At 41.3% G+C, this 12,291-nt stretch overlaps 2 protein-coding genes across 2 annotated transcripts in view; both read left to right on the plus strand.

The window, feature by feature from the left end:
- The window catches only part of LOC118403372, a 4,191-nt gene extending 2,569 nt beyond the window's left edge, over positions 1-1,622 (plus strand). Inside the window, exon 4 of the mRNA XM_035802086.1 lies at positions 286-1,622. Within this exon, the coding sequence (XP_035657979.1) occupies positions 286-316 (31 nt within the window). The 3' untranslated portion in view covers positions 317-1,622. The remainder of the gene's footprint in view (positions 1-285) is intronic.
- Positions 1,623-2,118: 496 nt separating this feature from the next.
- LOC118410346 lies at positions 2,119-10,695 on the plus strand. The gene is made up of 7 exons (XM_035812008.1): positions 2,119-2,419; positions 4,010-4,230; positions 4,596-5,794; positions 6,254-6,307; positions 7,413-7,549; positions 8,653-8,779; positions 10,243-10,695. The coding sequence occupies exons 1-7, from the start codon at positions 2,261-2,263 to the stop codon at positions 10,434-10,436; spliced, it is 2,091 nt and encodes a 696-aa protein (XP_035667901.1). The 5' UTR covers positions 2,119-2,260; the 3' UTR covers positions 10,437-10,695.
- The last annotated feature ends 1,596 nt before the right edge of the window (positions 10,696-12,291 follow it).

Raw genomic sequence — 12,291 nt, forward strand, 5'->3', positions numbered from 1 at the left:
AAGGTGACCATGTTGTTTTTTGATAATTCCACTCCTAAATATCTTCGATAATATCAGAGTCAACAATACATTCTTCATTATACAGTAACAGTTTCTTGTATGTCAGAAAGAACATGAATGGTGATACCCAAGCACTTGTTGCTCCATAGCAAAACTGCTACCAGGGGTAAAGTTCATAGAACGTCCCAACATATTAATTTGACAACGTGCACATGAAATCGCCTTGTGACGAGTATAACCACTATGACTTAGTTATAACCAGACTTATCCTTTTTTTTTGCACAGACGTGGAAAGAGAAGATCAACAATATCCTGATGTCATCGCCACTGTAGATCACAGGTCGATATACGCATCACGCATGCGGCATCATACCGCAATTCTGTGACTGGTAGATCACAGGACGATATACGCATCACGCATGAGCATCATACCGCAATTCATCCTAGGAAACATGTCCGTTCATTCAACGTCATCAGGCTGAGAAATATCGTACATAAACTTGTCTTTCTTCCAAGTCAAAACAACTGGAAGGAAATAAAAACAACCGTCTACTACCCTGTTTCAAATGCCAGCACCTTTTTACCTAAGACGCAACTACGGTAGTGAGAAAATAGATTCATAGGGTCGCTACTGAAATGACAAAACATGCCAAACAATGAAAGAAAATTATTACTTATCTATGAGAGTGGTATATGTATAGAAGGAAAACGCAAAAATCTTATTAATCCTTCAATCATGGAATGCATACACAATTCAAGTAGGCACTTCTTGGTTAATAACTATTTCTGACATAATCACACAAAGTTTCAAGCTATAGCTATATCTCTTATATTATATAGTTATAATAATTACAAAAAGTATTTAAGCAACTTGATTAGTTTTCAAAACGGACAGACGCTTTAGACATCTTCACCTGTCTTTCGTCAGTCAAAAATGAAGAACATTACTAGAATTGCACATCGCACGATCACACAGGCTATGATGACAAGATTAAACCCTGAGTTTCCAAAGAGGTAGTTCATGAGAAACGAGGCTCATGTAACTATGGGGATCATCACTGTCTAGACCGCCCGATATCCGTCAGCACAGGGCACTGAGGACCTTTGCTGTTTACAGAAGTTGTCTGTCAAAAACAGTTCAAGAGGCATTCAGGTCGTTACAAGAAAAACGTTTCTGGTCACGCCAAGACGAAGATCTCGACATGCATCTTCATTTACCGTCACAACATGTATATATGTCTGCAGCCTCTAGTGGAAATTTAAAGAAAATGGAACATTGACCGTATGATCAGCTGGAAGCTAAAGGGCCAAAATTCTCCTAGTAGATTAATGAAGATCAACTATTCTCAGATCAACAATCCTTTGTTCCCAAGGATCTAGGTCTCCACAGTGAAGGTGGACGTCTGAAAAAATGTTGCGTTTCCAGCTACCTGAACGACACTAGCAAAAACCCTGCCGGCCTTTTTTGGGGGGGTTGGCGGCAGGCAATTGACGTAAATCTTTTTTTGCCTCTGAGTGATGAAGACAAATCAGAATTCAAGTCTTGCAAGTTTTCTTACAGACGTCCTGTGTTTCTCTGTCTGTTAATAGACTAAGTCTTAAGCAATTGATGAAACAATGTGTCAAACATCTGATATATTATATATACAGATAGTTTGTACAATGTATCTGTTTGATGTTGAAAAAAACACAACAGTGATACATTTCAGTTTTAAAAAGATAACCCCTACCTACCGACCCTATTCAGGATCAGGCACATTCGGAAACACATTTATCGATTTTCCTAGGCCCTGGAGTCGTAACCTAGGGGACTTTAAACCCGAGTCCTAAACATTATATATACAGCGCATGTTTGGTTATTTCGCGGTGTACCTTTAACTTTCGTTCCTAAGCACGTCATCATGGTTACAAAAGGGGCCGTCCCGTATACGTGTGGTACAAGTTTGGGGCCCTTAACAATAATGTTTTCATTTCCAACAGCGAGTATACATAACATCAACAAAACCTCACGGGGGATTCTGTCACATGAGACAACATTATAAATAGATCTTTTAATGAACACAATGTGAAAGAAATCCGAATCATTATATATCGATTCGCAACCCAAACGGGACAATGAAACGTCCCTACGTGTAAAGAGATTTGGCGAACAATAGACGTGCATACGTGAGGGCCCGGTGCTTAGGTTAAAGAGCTTACAAGTGCTCGCTCATGACACAGGCACTAGGCGAAGTCACAACTGTTGTGGTAGAAATTAACCATGGGGCTAGTGTGCAGCACGGGGGGTGAGCTGCCCATCTCAGGACCTGTGGTGGGATGTCCCGTGTGTGACAATAGACCGTCCGAACAGGCAACGTGGGCAGAGCAGTTTCAGGTGTCACAGGAGAGACTTCAGCACCTGGCCAGGTGGAACGAACAGGTGAGGAGGGCGTGATGACACACGACAGATGTGTGCACATGTGCGCTACGTGGAAATATACGATTTAGTTTTCACATTTATACTGCGCCATATACGTGAAGAAACAATAATAATATTATGTTTGGAAAATGAATAGAAGGAAAGGCAACCGAGAACTATCACAGGCAACATGAATAATTTAGCGGACTTAATGACATTTTCGTCTCCTTCTCAGCCCTTTGTGTTGTAAGCATGAGTTACCTTCCTTATGTGGATAGGAAGTACGTTATTGGTTGAATGGTTTAAAATAGCTCCAGTAAAGACCAGTTACGAGTCAATTACAAAATACGACCTGCAGTGTATTTCTATCAAATATATTTTGAAATACAGGCCAGGGACAAGAATTGTGACATAGTGCCTTGCAGCTTAGTACTAGACTAATGCCCCTACTAGGTTACTAGTTCTTTGTTAACTGTTGTTTGCTTAAGTTCTACTGAGTCATGTTTGCTCCCCACCTCGAGCTCTGTGTGCTAAAGTTCTAATACTGTACCTGTGGTGCTCTTGTCAGAGACTACGTGCAGCTAGCCGACATGTCTGTGTTGTGCACAGGCTAACCTAATTTTGAACAATGCTAAAATTAATTGTTGCCATGCAACCCTATAACATTACTCGGTGGATAATGTCTCATATATACACATATCTACATGATCTGCTTGTCTTGTTTCAATCTTGAATACAAGGTTAAGTCTCGTGCGAAGAAACCAGACAAAGTGGGGGTGGGGTGAAACGAGCCCTTTACCCTTTGATTGCACGAAAATAATACATAATTCAGTGGCCCTAGTCCAGCTCTTTTTTCATAATGTCATATCCTGTGATGGCATGCGGTGCGATCCTTGCTTTGTTGATTTATTAATACCATACACCACGATTTCGTAAAATGCTCTTTAACGGCAGTATGCTGAATACAGGGTACCATTTTTGGGCTAACAAGTGCTATTGTATCAAAAACGTGGTAAATGCATAGACGACATTGTATTCCCTATTAGATGCTGTCAGTGCCCCCTTTGTAACGAACAATATTGCAAGGAAGGGTGCCTGATACCTTCATTGTCATGAATAAAAATCCATTACTCATTGTTGACCATTGTTGGAGGAGGGTGTGTGTGATTGTAATACTAGTATTCATCGATATCACATTGCTACGAAGACACCAGCTAATGCCTAATGACTTAAGGATCCAACTACTTGTATATCGTATAGAACTTCTGAACGGATAGCCCCGCGGTATCCAATCCTATCAGCTGCAGAGTCTATCTCTTTCTCTCTGACGAAACAGATTTGGCAGGTATAATAGATTTTGAATATTGGCTCACTAAATTGATAAGACCCCCGATTTTTTTTCCTGCCAAGACTAGCCTGGATTTCGGTCGACCGATGATAAAGGAAACTATTCTAACCATATGATATGAATATATGTGACATCTAAGTGACAAACACGAATGGCGGGCGTTTTTCCGACATGATCTCAGCGGCGTTTATAAACGGTGCAATATACTTGACACCGATCTCTTTATTGTAAACTTGTTGAACTATTCCTTTTTTCGCTTCCAGGCTCCATTCTTCAGCACGTTTGAAGGGTTGGTGGACTACTTGACGGGCCAGACCACTAGCGATGTGGAGAGGTTCTGGGTCCTGTTCCACTGGATTCAACTGGAATGTCGTCGTCACGAGCAAACACACAAACCCCAGTCCGAGGACTCCCCATGGGGGTTTCTGAGGGCGGTTCAGAACAGGACGAGATCACACGCAGAGCTGTACAAGAAATTGTGCAGGTAAACAAGTTGTTCGATTCTTAGTAGAGAAACATGAGTCCTCTCCAGTCCAATTCTTCATACATGTATATGTCAGGCTAGAGTCTGGCTCAATAACTGGCTTAATTTTTTTGAACTTTCTGAACCTTTTTACCTTTTGATGCTAAGCTATTATTGTATAAAACTGCAATCAGCCTTTTCTGCCGTTCATTATAAATAATTCAATAATCTTCTCTCTCTCTCTCTCTCTCTTTCTTTCTTTCTTTCTTTCTTTCTATTTCTTTCTTTCTTTTTTTTCTCTCATAATGACAGCGCATGTTGAAAATATTCATGCTTTGTATGTCGTTGATTTATTCTTGGTTTATTCTTTTCCAATCATACTTTAGGACTGCTCACTTGAAGTGTAAGATTGTGAGCGGACTTTGCAAGTCCATTGCGGACACGTCTGAAGAAGCATCTGTGACTGGGGGTGCATCCAAGTCATCGTGGAACGAGGTAACCATAAACGGAAGGCGCGGATTGGTCGACTGCGGACTTGAACTAGACTTCGAGCAAATTCGAATTCCGCCATTTTACTTTTTGTCCCAACCAACCCATTTTGCCACTGCCCACTTTCCGGATAACAAGTCTCATCAGTTGCTAGAGGTCAACATCACGTTGGAACAGTTCCAAGGTCACGTCAATTGTTTCCCACACTTTTTTGGCCTTGAAAAAGATGCGATAGAGAACCATTCAGGTGATGTAAGTACAAATGACGGCATAGCTGTTCTAAAGCTCGGAACTACTAAGCCAGTTAAATGCTGCCTACAAAGCTCGGACAGAATCACAGTTCAAAGTAGATTCGACCTCAGCAAACATGTGAAACAGCTGAGGACTTCTGTAGATGGCCAGGTGGCCATTATTGTCCGACCGCCATTTCTCGGACGATACAAATTGAAGGTCTGGCTACAAGATGAAAAGAGTGACACTTTGTTGCCAGTCTGTAGGTATACTATAGTGTGTGGAAAGGTAGCCAAGGACTGTTCGCCTTTTAAAAGTGACGCTGAGTCCCACCAGAGAACTTATCAAAGGAAAAAGAAAAACCGCACCTCGACAAGTTCCCAAGAGCCGACAAAACCAACCCGACCGTCCTCAATCACCTGGTCGGACGAGCCAGTGGCATCGCCGGGGAAAAGTCGGTCTGCACGAAGAAGGCTACAGAAGGACAAATATTCTGACCAAGTTTCATCAGAAGTTGCTCCCACTGAAAACATGCCACCTGTTGAGGGAAATGCAGACTACCCAAAAACGTACAAGGCATGGACGCGGGAGTGTGTCCTGTACAGACCTAAAGCGAGGACGCTCTCCAAAGGCGCTTTAGTCAAATTCAAACTTGCAGTACCACACATCAACCGCTTGGCGGTGCTTTTGCCTTTCTCTGAGGATGGTTACAAAAAAGTTCCGCTGAAGTCGAGAGACGGAGGTACCACGTGGAAGGGAAAGGCTAGGGTTCCTAACGGGGACGACGCAGAAAGACGATATGTGTTTGTAGTGGGGACGCCCAACGGCACAACTGAAGGACAATACTTACTGGAGTACGATATAGGTGGGTATATATGGAATGGCGATCCGTTATGATGTGTAGCCTATAGACTAGTTCAGATAGGTGCATGTTATATAGATCCACAGAAAGTAAGAAATGAAAGGTCTCATACCTCCGTGAAAAAATCACAATTAAAAAAAAAAATTATTCATTAGTTTGGAATTTCCCCCTGGCACCAGATGTCAACAGACATGTAAATACAAAGTTGCAGAACTTTAGTGAACAAAGGAAATTACATGACCTTTGATAACATATTCTTGGACCTTTATTGGACCTTTGACCTAACTTGCTGTCCGTGTCCCCGACGTGCTTAGCATGTTGAAATGTGTGGACACACAAACAGACAGATACACCAAATACAATGCCCCCAGTTTCGCCGAGACAACAAAAGCGGTAGGACGGAACTCTAGATCTGCTGAGCTATAGTTGTAACTATCATACAGCTGTTATTTCTTGTCACAGGAGACAGGAACCCACCGGAAGGGGAATCTATGGAGGATCACGACAACGATCTGAGTATGTTGGCACTTTTAGATGAAAAATATCCTATCATATGTAAATCTACAACTTGAAACACGAGCAAGACAGACACATGTAGCTTAAATTCTATCTTATAAAACAGAACTTCGAAGACCAAAATCTTGATTAAGTTTGCAATGAAAGCCAACAGACTCTGCTGTAATCCGAGTTAAAACCTTGAATCTGGTGAAATGAAGCCCATATCTATGTCTATTACATGTATCATGCTGAAATGGCAAAAGCTGTCCGAAACTGAAATACGTACGTTCCATATAACTGTCTCGTCACATTGTGCATACGAGAATCCTAATTCTGTGAATTTGAATATTTTCGCGGGATTGAGCTTTCATGATGGGAGTGGAACTGCTGAATTTCGTGGTTGAGACAGTACTGTGGCATACTGAAAGCTTTATCGCAGTGTCATGATTTTGCGCTGGCGGTTGGAGGTCTGGCGACAAAAAATAAAGCCACCGCAAACGTTTGAAGATTTATGGTATATACTAAGTAACGCTGCTGTCCCATCCTGAGGTCAACATGTATCAAATACATCACTCAACACGTACGCCAAAAGACACGTCACTTAACTTACAGTAACCTCGAACCAGTCATCTCTTACACGTAGGCTTTCATGATCTTACGTCACATCTAATTCCAGATCACGATGACCAACTCTTACACGTAGGCTTTACCTGACGTCACGTCTAATGCGAGATCGCGATGACCTTGTTTATGATGGTTAACTTCAGACAACTTCTGCCACTTCAGCCTCATACTATACCTTTGGTCTGGGAAAAAAAGATATGTTTTCGGTTACCCAACATGGAGCCCTAGCAAAAGCTTGCCGGCCTTTAATAGACGTTTGTGTCGACCGCTAACAAAAAGTACATAAAATTTACAATCAACAAGTCTTGTATACTTTCTTGCAAACTTTGTCGTTCTATATTTGACGCTCTGTCAACGGACTACTGCATACCGGAAACACATATTTTCTTAGGCTTAAGTCAAGCCTGAAAATATTTCGAAATTAAGATATTGTGTTTTAATTCTACTTATCTAGGTATGACAATCATGTTTTTAATTTCAAAAATTATTTCAACCCCAGAACTGCATGACCTGAGAGATTCCCGCCTCAAACCCCTCCCGGACGGTTTCACCTATCACATCATGATCAGCTACTCCTGGGCGCAGCAGGAAGTCATCATCAAGGTCAAAGAACATCTCAACAAAGTCGGCTACAGGGTAAGTCAACAATGTCCGCAAGTCTTGGTACAGGCATATTCTGAGCCCCAGTCACATATAGTTGACTATGGCCTACCAACGTCCATAGTTAGGGGTAGCTCGTGAGCTCATCTGTCGGGTTGGGAGTTTATCCATGAGGTGGACTATAAATGCGATCACGCAGAAGAGAGCACTGTCAGCGCTAGAATAGGATGGATGCAGGCCACACCCAACCCGGCATCAACGTTGGTAATGCTAAGGTTACATTTCCAACCAGGGGCCCTAGCTGTCGGACATATATTTGGGGAACGAAAAATGTGATATAAAAGACAACAAAACACACAAATTGTACCTAAAGTTATTCAAAAGCATATCTATTTGCTTTTCTTTATCTTTTCCGCAACCAGCCCGCCCTGGCTCCGGGAGGAAATGTGACCCTAGCATTACATCGGTAGTGGTTGGGACCTAAGTCCGATGATTGCTGAACATGTTACAGAGATATTTGTCGCGCACAGACGAATGAGGCTAAGTCAGCAGAAGAGGCAGCCGATCTCAGAATAGGGCAGCTAGAAAGACACAATGATTTAGTTTATCCCACGCGCACATCGAGATTTCGTGCATAAAAGCCAATATGCCCTTCAGCGATAGGTTGAGTGTGGGGGATGAGGGCACCGGTTAATACTTGCGGAGAACGTCGGATTGTGTCAATAGCCTCACTTCGTCTGGCATAACCTGACACAAACCGGAGGACGAAAAGTACCCCAGTAAAGACTACTGCAACAAGTGTATTGATATGAATGGTTTAATAGTTTGAACTTTGAACCGACATTATCAGTAGGCTATTACGTTCTTATCTGATCTATTGGACAGTTGGGGTACCACAGAAGATCTGGCAACCAGTTTTAGCCACCCTTCTTAGCTGTCTGTTCTTCATTATGTTTCACATAGTGTCATGCCAGCCCTGATAATGTTATTATGTTCACACACAAGGCAAAACTACTTCCTTTTCGCAGATGCATTTAGAAAATGTCGATACGTTCTATCAAGAAATTGTTAGGGAAGTTCAAGTTAGTCAGAAGCAATGTCCGCTTTCTTTATGTTCTCTCGCTGAAATGTTGGTGCAGGTGTGGTTAGACAAGGACGAGATGGGCGGGACCATGCTGGAGTCCATGGCCCGCGGAGTCAGGTCATCTGCCATCGTCATCATCGCCTTTTCTGAGGATTACGTCATCAGCGACAACTGCAAAAGAGGTATCCTTTTCATGTATTTTACTTCATCAAAATCAACATGACGAGTAGGTATGGGGTAGTAGCTTAAAAACGTAATAATAACAAGTGCATTCTGGCACATTTTTACCTCCATGAAATGTCATGGAGGTTATATTTTACCCAGCGTTTGTGTGTCTGTCTGTCTGTCTGTCTGTCTGTCTGTCAACAAGATAACTCAAGAACGGCTGAATGGATTAGTTTCATACTTGGTGTGTTGGTGGGGTGCGATAAAAGCTGGAAGTGATTAGATTTTGGGCCCCCTAGCGGCTTTCCTTGGTACTGCAGCGCAACTTCCGGTTTTGCTATCTCGTGTTTTGAACACGCTATGGTCACGATTTTTAAGTGTTAGATAGCTCTTGTGCTCAGAAATAAGTGACATAAGTTTTGGCCCCCTACCGACTAAGTTTGGGATAGCAGGGGCATTTTTGTCAAAAACTTCTGAAGAGGATAACTCAAGAAGGGAACAATGGATTTCCATGATTTTTGGTATGTAGGTACCTTAGACAATGTTGTACAAGATAAGATACTAATTATGCAAAATAGGAGGACATTTGCATAATTAATGAGAATATTCTATCATAGCAGTTTTTTCAAGGTATCTCTTGTCCCGGACATAATATAGTCTTGACATTTGGGTGGTAGATAGCTTGCAGTGTCATGACAAAGTGGGGCAGATTTCAGCCCCCTAACATGTACTTTCGGAACTGCAGGGGCGTTTTTGTCAAGACATTCCAAAGACGATAACTGCAGAAAGGATTGACGGATTGGCATCATTTTAGGGTTGCAGGTAGCTTAGGCAAAGGTGTTCATAATGATATACATGTTATGCAAATGAGGACCTTATTTGTATAATTAATGAGGAAATTGTATAATACCATTATTAGCAATAACTGGACTTCAATAAATGTAACACTTATTAATTATGATAGATGGAATATAAGCAGATACCAAATATGGTAATGAGGAACTTATTTGCATAATTTATGTAAAAATTGCAAAGCCACTTTATGTCTAATGATTGGAATTTTATACTTGTGACATGTGTACGTTAGTCAATGATGAACAACACCACGCATAAATTATGTTAATGCATTAGTCAATTGCATGAAATTTACAAAAGCTCTAAATTTTCATGGAGGTATGAAGTCGCCGAACTCTAGTCTTATTTGTGTTGTGAATGAAATGAACTGATTGAGATTTAAACAATTCTTGTGATTGTCACTCCTCCTATTCTCCCTAGTACGTTTAATGAAGAAAAACGTCTCAAGCTATAAATATACATGAATCTGTTCAAATTTCAACCTTGATGATCTACGGCATGTCTAAAGTCCCTGTGTCACATTCAGGAGAATGCATTTTAGAATCAGCCGGAGCCTCTGATTTTGATGCTGTTGAAGTTGAACATACATATAACTATTATTTTGTTTGTCTCCCTTTGTGTACAGAAGCCAACTTTGCCAGTGACCAGAAAAGGGAAATCGTACCATTGAAGATGACGACGTACTATCCTGACAACTGGTTAGGCATGCTGATTTCTGGAAAGTACTACGTCGACTTCTCTTCGCCTGGGCCTCTCGATGATAAACTGAAGGAACTGGAGTTCCAAATTGAGAACAGGCTGAAGAAGCTGGCTCAATGAACAGTGCTAAACTATGACTTCAGCCCTCCTGCAAAAGTGCGCAAGAAATATTGTGACTTTCTTAATGCCGTAGTCTTAGCCCTTCAATGTGCTTTAACAGTTGATACTGAACAAGTTCCAACCAACTCGTATGTCCCGAATTGAGGTCATTGACCTCGCTCGCCAGGCAGAACAACTGTCTATGGACTATACCGCACTACTTTCAGGATGGAGGTGTCCAACTTCAAAGCTGAAGTAAATAAAAATACTGCTTGGACCGGGGCCCAAACGTATCATGTTTCTTTGAGACCTTAGGAATTACCCACATACCAAAATTCACACAAATCCAATAAAATTATCTTCAATTATAGTCGCGAATACACGACCAGAAACAATACCTGTGTCTGTGGCAAAACTCTTTCTCGGAGGTAGATTTGAATAGCTGTTCTTTTGTACTGTCTGGTAACGACCAGAGCTTTCTTTTCCGTACCACGAAACGTATTGCTATCCTATTGCAAGAATGCTGCTAGACTAAGCTGTTTTACAAGAGTCACCCACAGTACTACATGTATGTAGGTAGAATTTGATATCCATAGAAGGTGTCTAAACTCTTACGTTTCAAAATCACTTTGGCTTACAAGTGGAACTTTCACTCAACCTGCCATACTGTAACTAGAAAACAGTTACTGTAAACTGAAGAGATGTTAATAGTAGTACATGGATAAGTAACGAGCAGAACTTAAGTCACATCTCAAGGTGACCCTCTCTGCAACAACCATCACACAATGTGCTTATGTCTGTTGAGGACATACCGCTAAGAGTGACCTATTGACGTAAGCAGTAGGTCTACTGTAGGAACTCGAGTCAAAAATATCCTAGAAGCATGCGCATGCCCCCATTAGTGAAGTATCTGCAGTAGTTCCACTTTGGGCGATATGTGTATGTGGGACTCTTATCCCCTGTTTGATAGAAGAGCTCGATGTTCAATAAACCTGCACACTTCAAACGAATCATATCTCAAGTGATGTACAACAAAAAGACTGGGGGCAGCATTTAAAGTAGTACGGAGTGAACCGTCTGTAACAAATTGAACCAGATTGGTGAAGAAAAGTAATGTGTTGATTTGAAATATTCCTTTGCTCTTTCCTCACATCACCACTTCTTTGTTTTTCTACTCTTCAGTCTCCTTTTCAAGCCCCGGTCACACACAGCATGATGTACCTACATACACGATGGAACTTAAATCCGAAACTATCTTGCTCCATATGTGGTAGATTCAGTGAGATGCAGCAACAGTACATACAGATAGATGAAACATATATATTAAACAGATCATAGATCTCGAGATCATAGACGCCATAGGTAATGGTGAGATGACGATGTTGTTACGAAGACAAATACATGGGTAAATTGTAGGTTAACCAGCCATAGCAGAGCGTCTTGGGACGAAAATGCGACTGTCTCCATGAAATATTCTGATTATGAAAATGACGTTCACATCTGCATGATCTACCTTTGGTTATGTATTCACATGTATTTATGTTTTGTACACACAATTATTAATCATGCAAATTAGGGACGCATTTGCATAATTGGTATCTGCTTATCTTCCACCTACCACAAACTACAAGCATCTACCTGGCTCCGTGGTGAGGAAATAAGTCCTCCGGCCGGCCGAATCCCCTACATGTAGCGTACTATTGACTCTATTCGTCCAATTTCTACTATTAGACCATGAGTCCTATGATGGAAATTTAAAACACTGTAAATATAGACATTCCTAATCAAATATCCAAATTAATTCCTAATTTGCAGAATGTGCACTTCATTTATGTGCATCTCTGCCTATTAAGATACATACTTAATACCATAGAAA

Source organism: Branchiostoma floridae, chromosome 2 (genome assembly GCF_000003815.2).
Source record: "Branchiostoma floridae strain S238N-H82 chromosome 2, Bfl_VNyyK, whole genome shotgun sequence".
NCBI classification, from domain to species: domain Eukaryota; kingdom Metazoa; phylum Chordata; class Leptocardii; order Amphioxiformes; family Branchiostomatidae; genus Branchiostoma; species Branchiostoma floridae.

What these genes read in the sequence shown, in the direction of transcription:
- LOC118410346 (XM_035812008.1), top strand. Translation starts at nt 2,261, where the DNA reads ATGGGGCTAGTGTGCAGCACGGGGGGTGAGCTGCCCATCTCAGGACCT. An exon ending in CTTACTGGAGTACGATATAG is followed by an intron (nt 5,795 to 6,253) that starts GTGGGTATATAT and finishes TTCTTGTCACAG; the next exon opens with GAGACAGGAACCCACCGGAA. An exon ending in GGATCACGACAACGATCTGA is followed by an intron (nt 6,308 to 7,412) that starts GTATGTTGGCAC and finishes TTTCAACCCCAG; the next exon opens with AACTGCATGACCTGAGAGAT.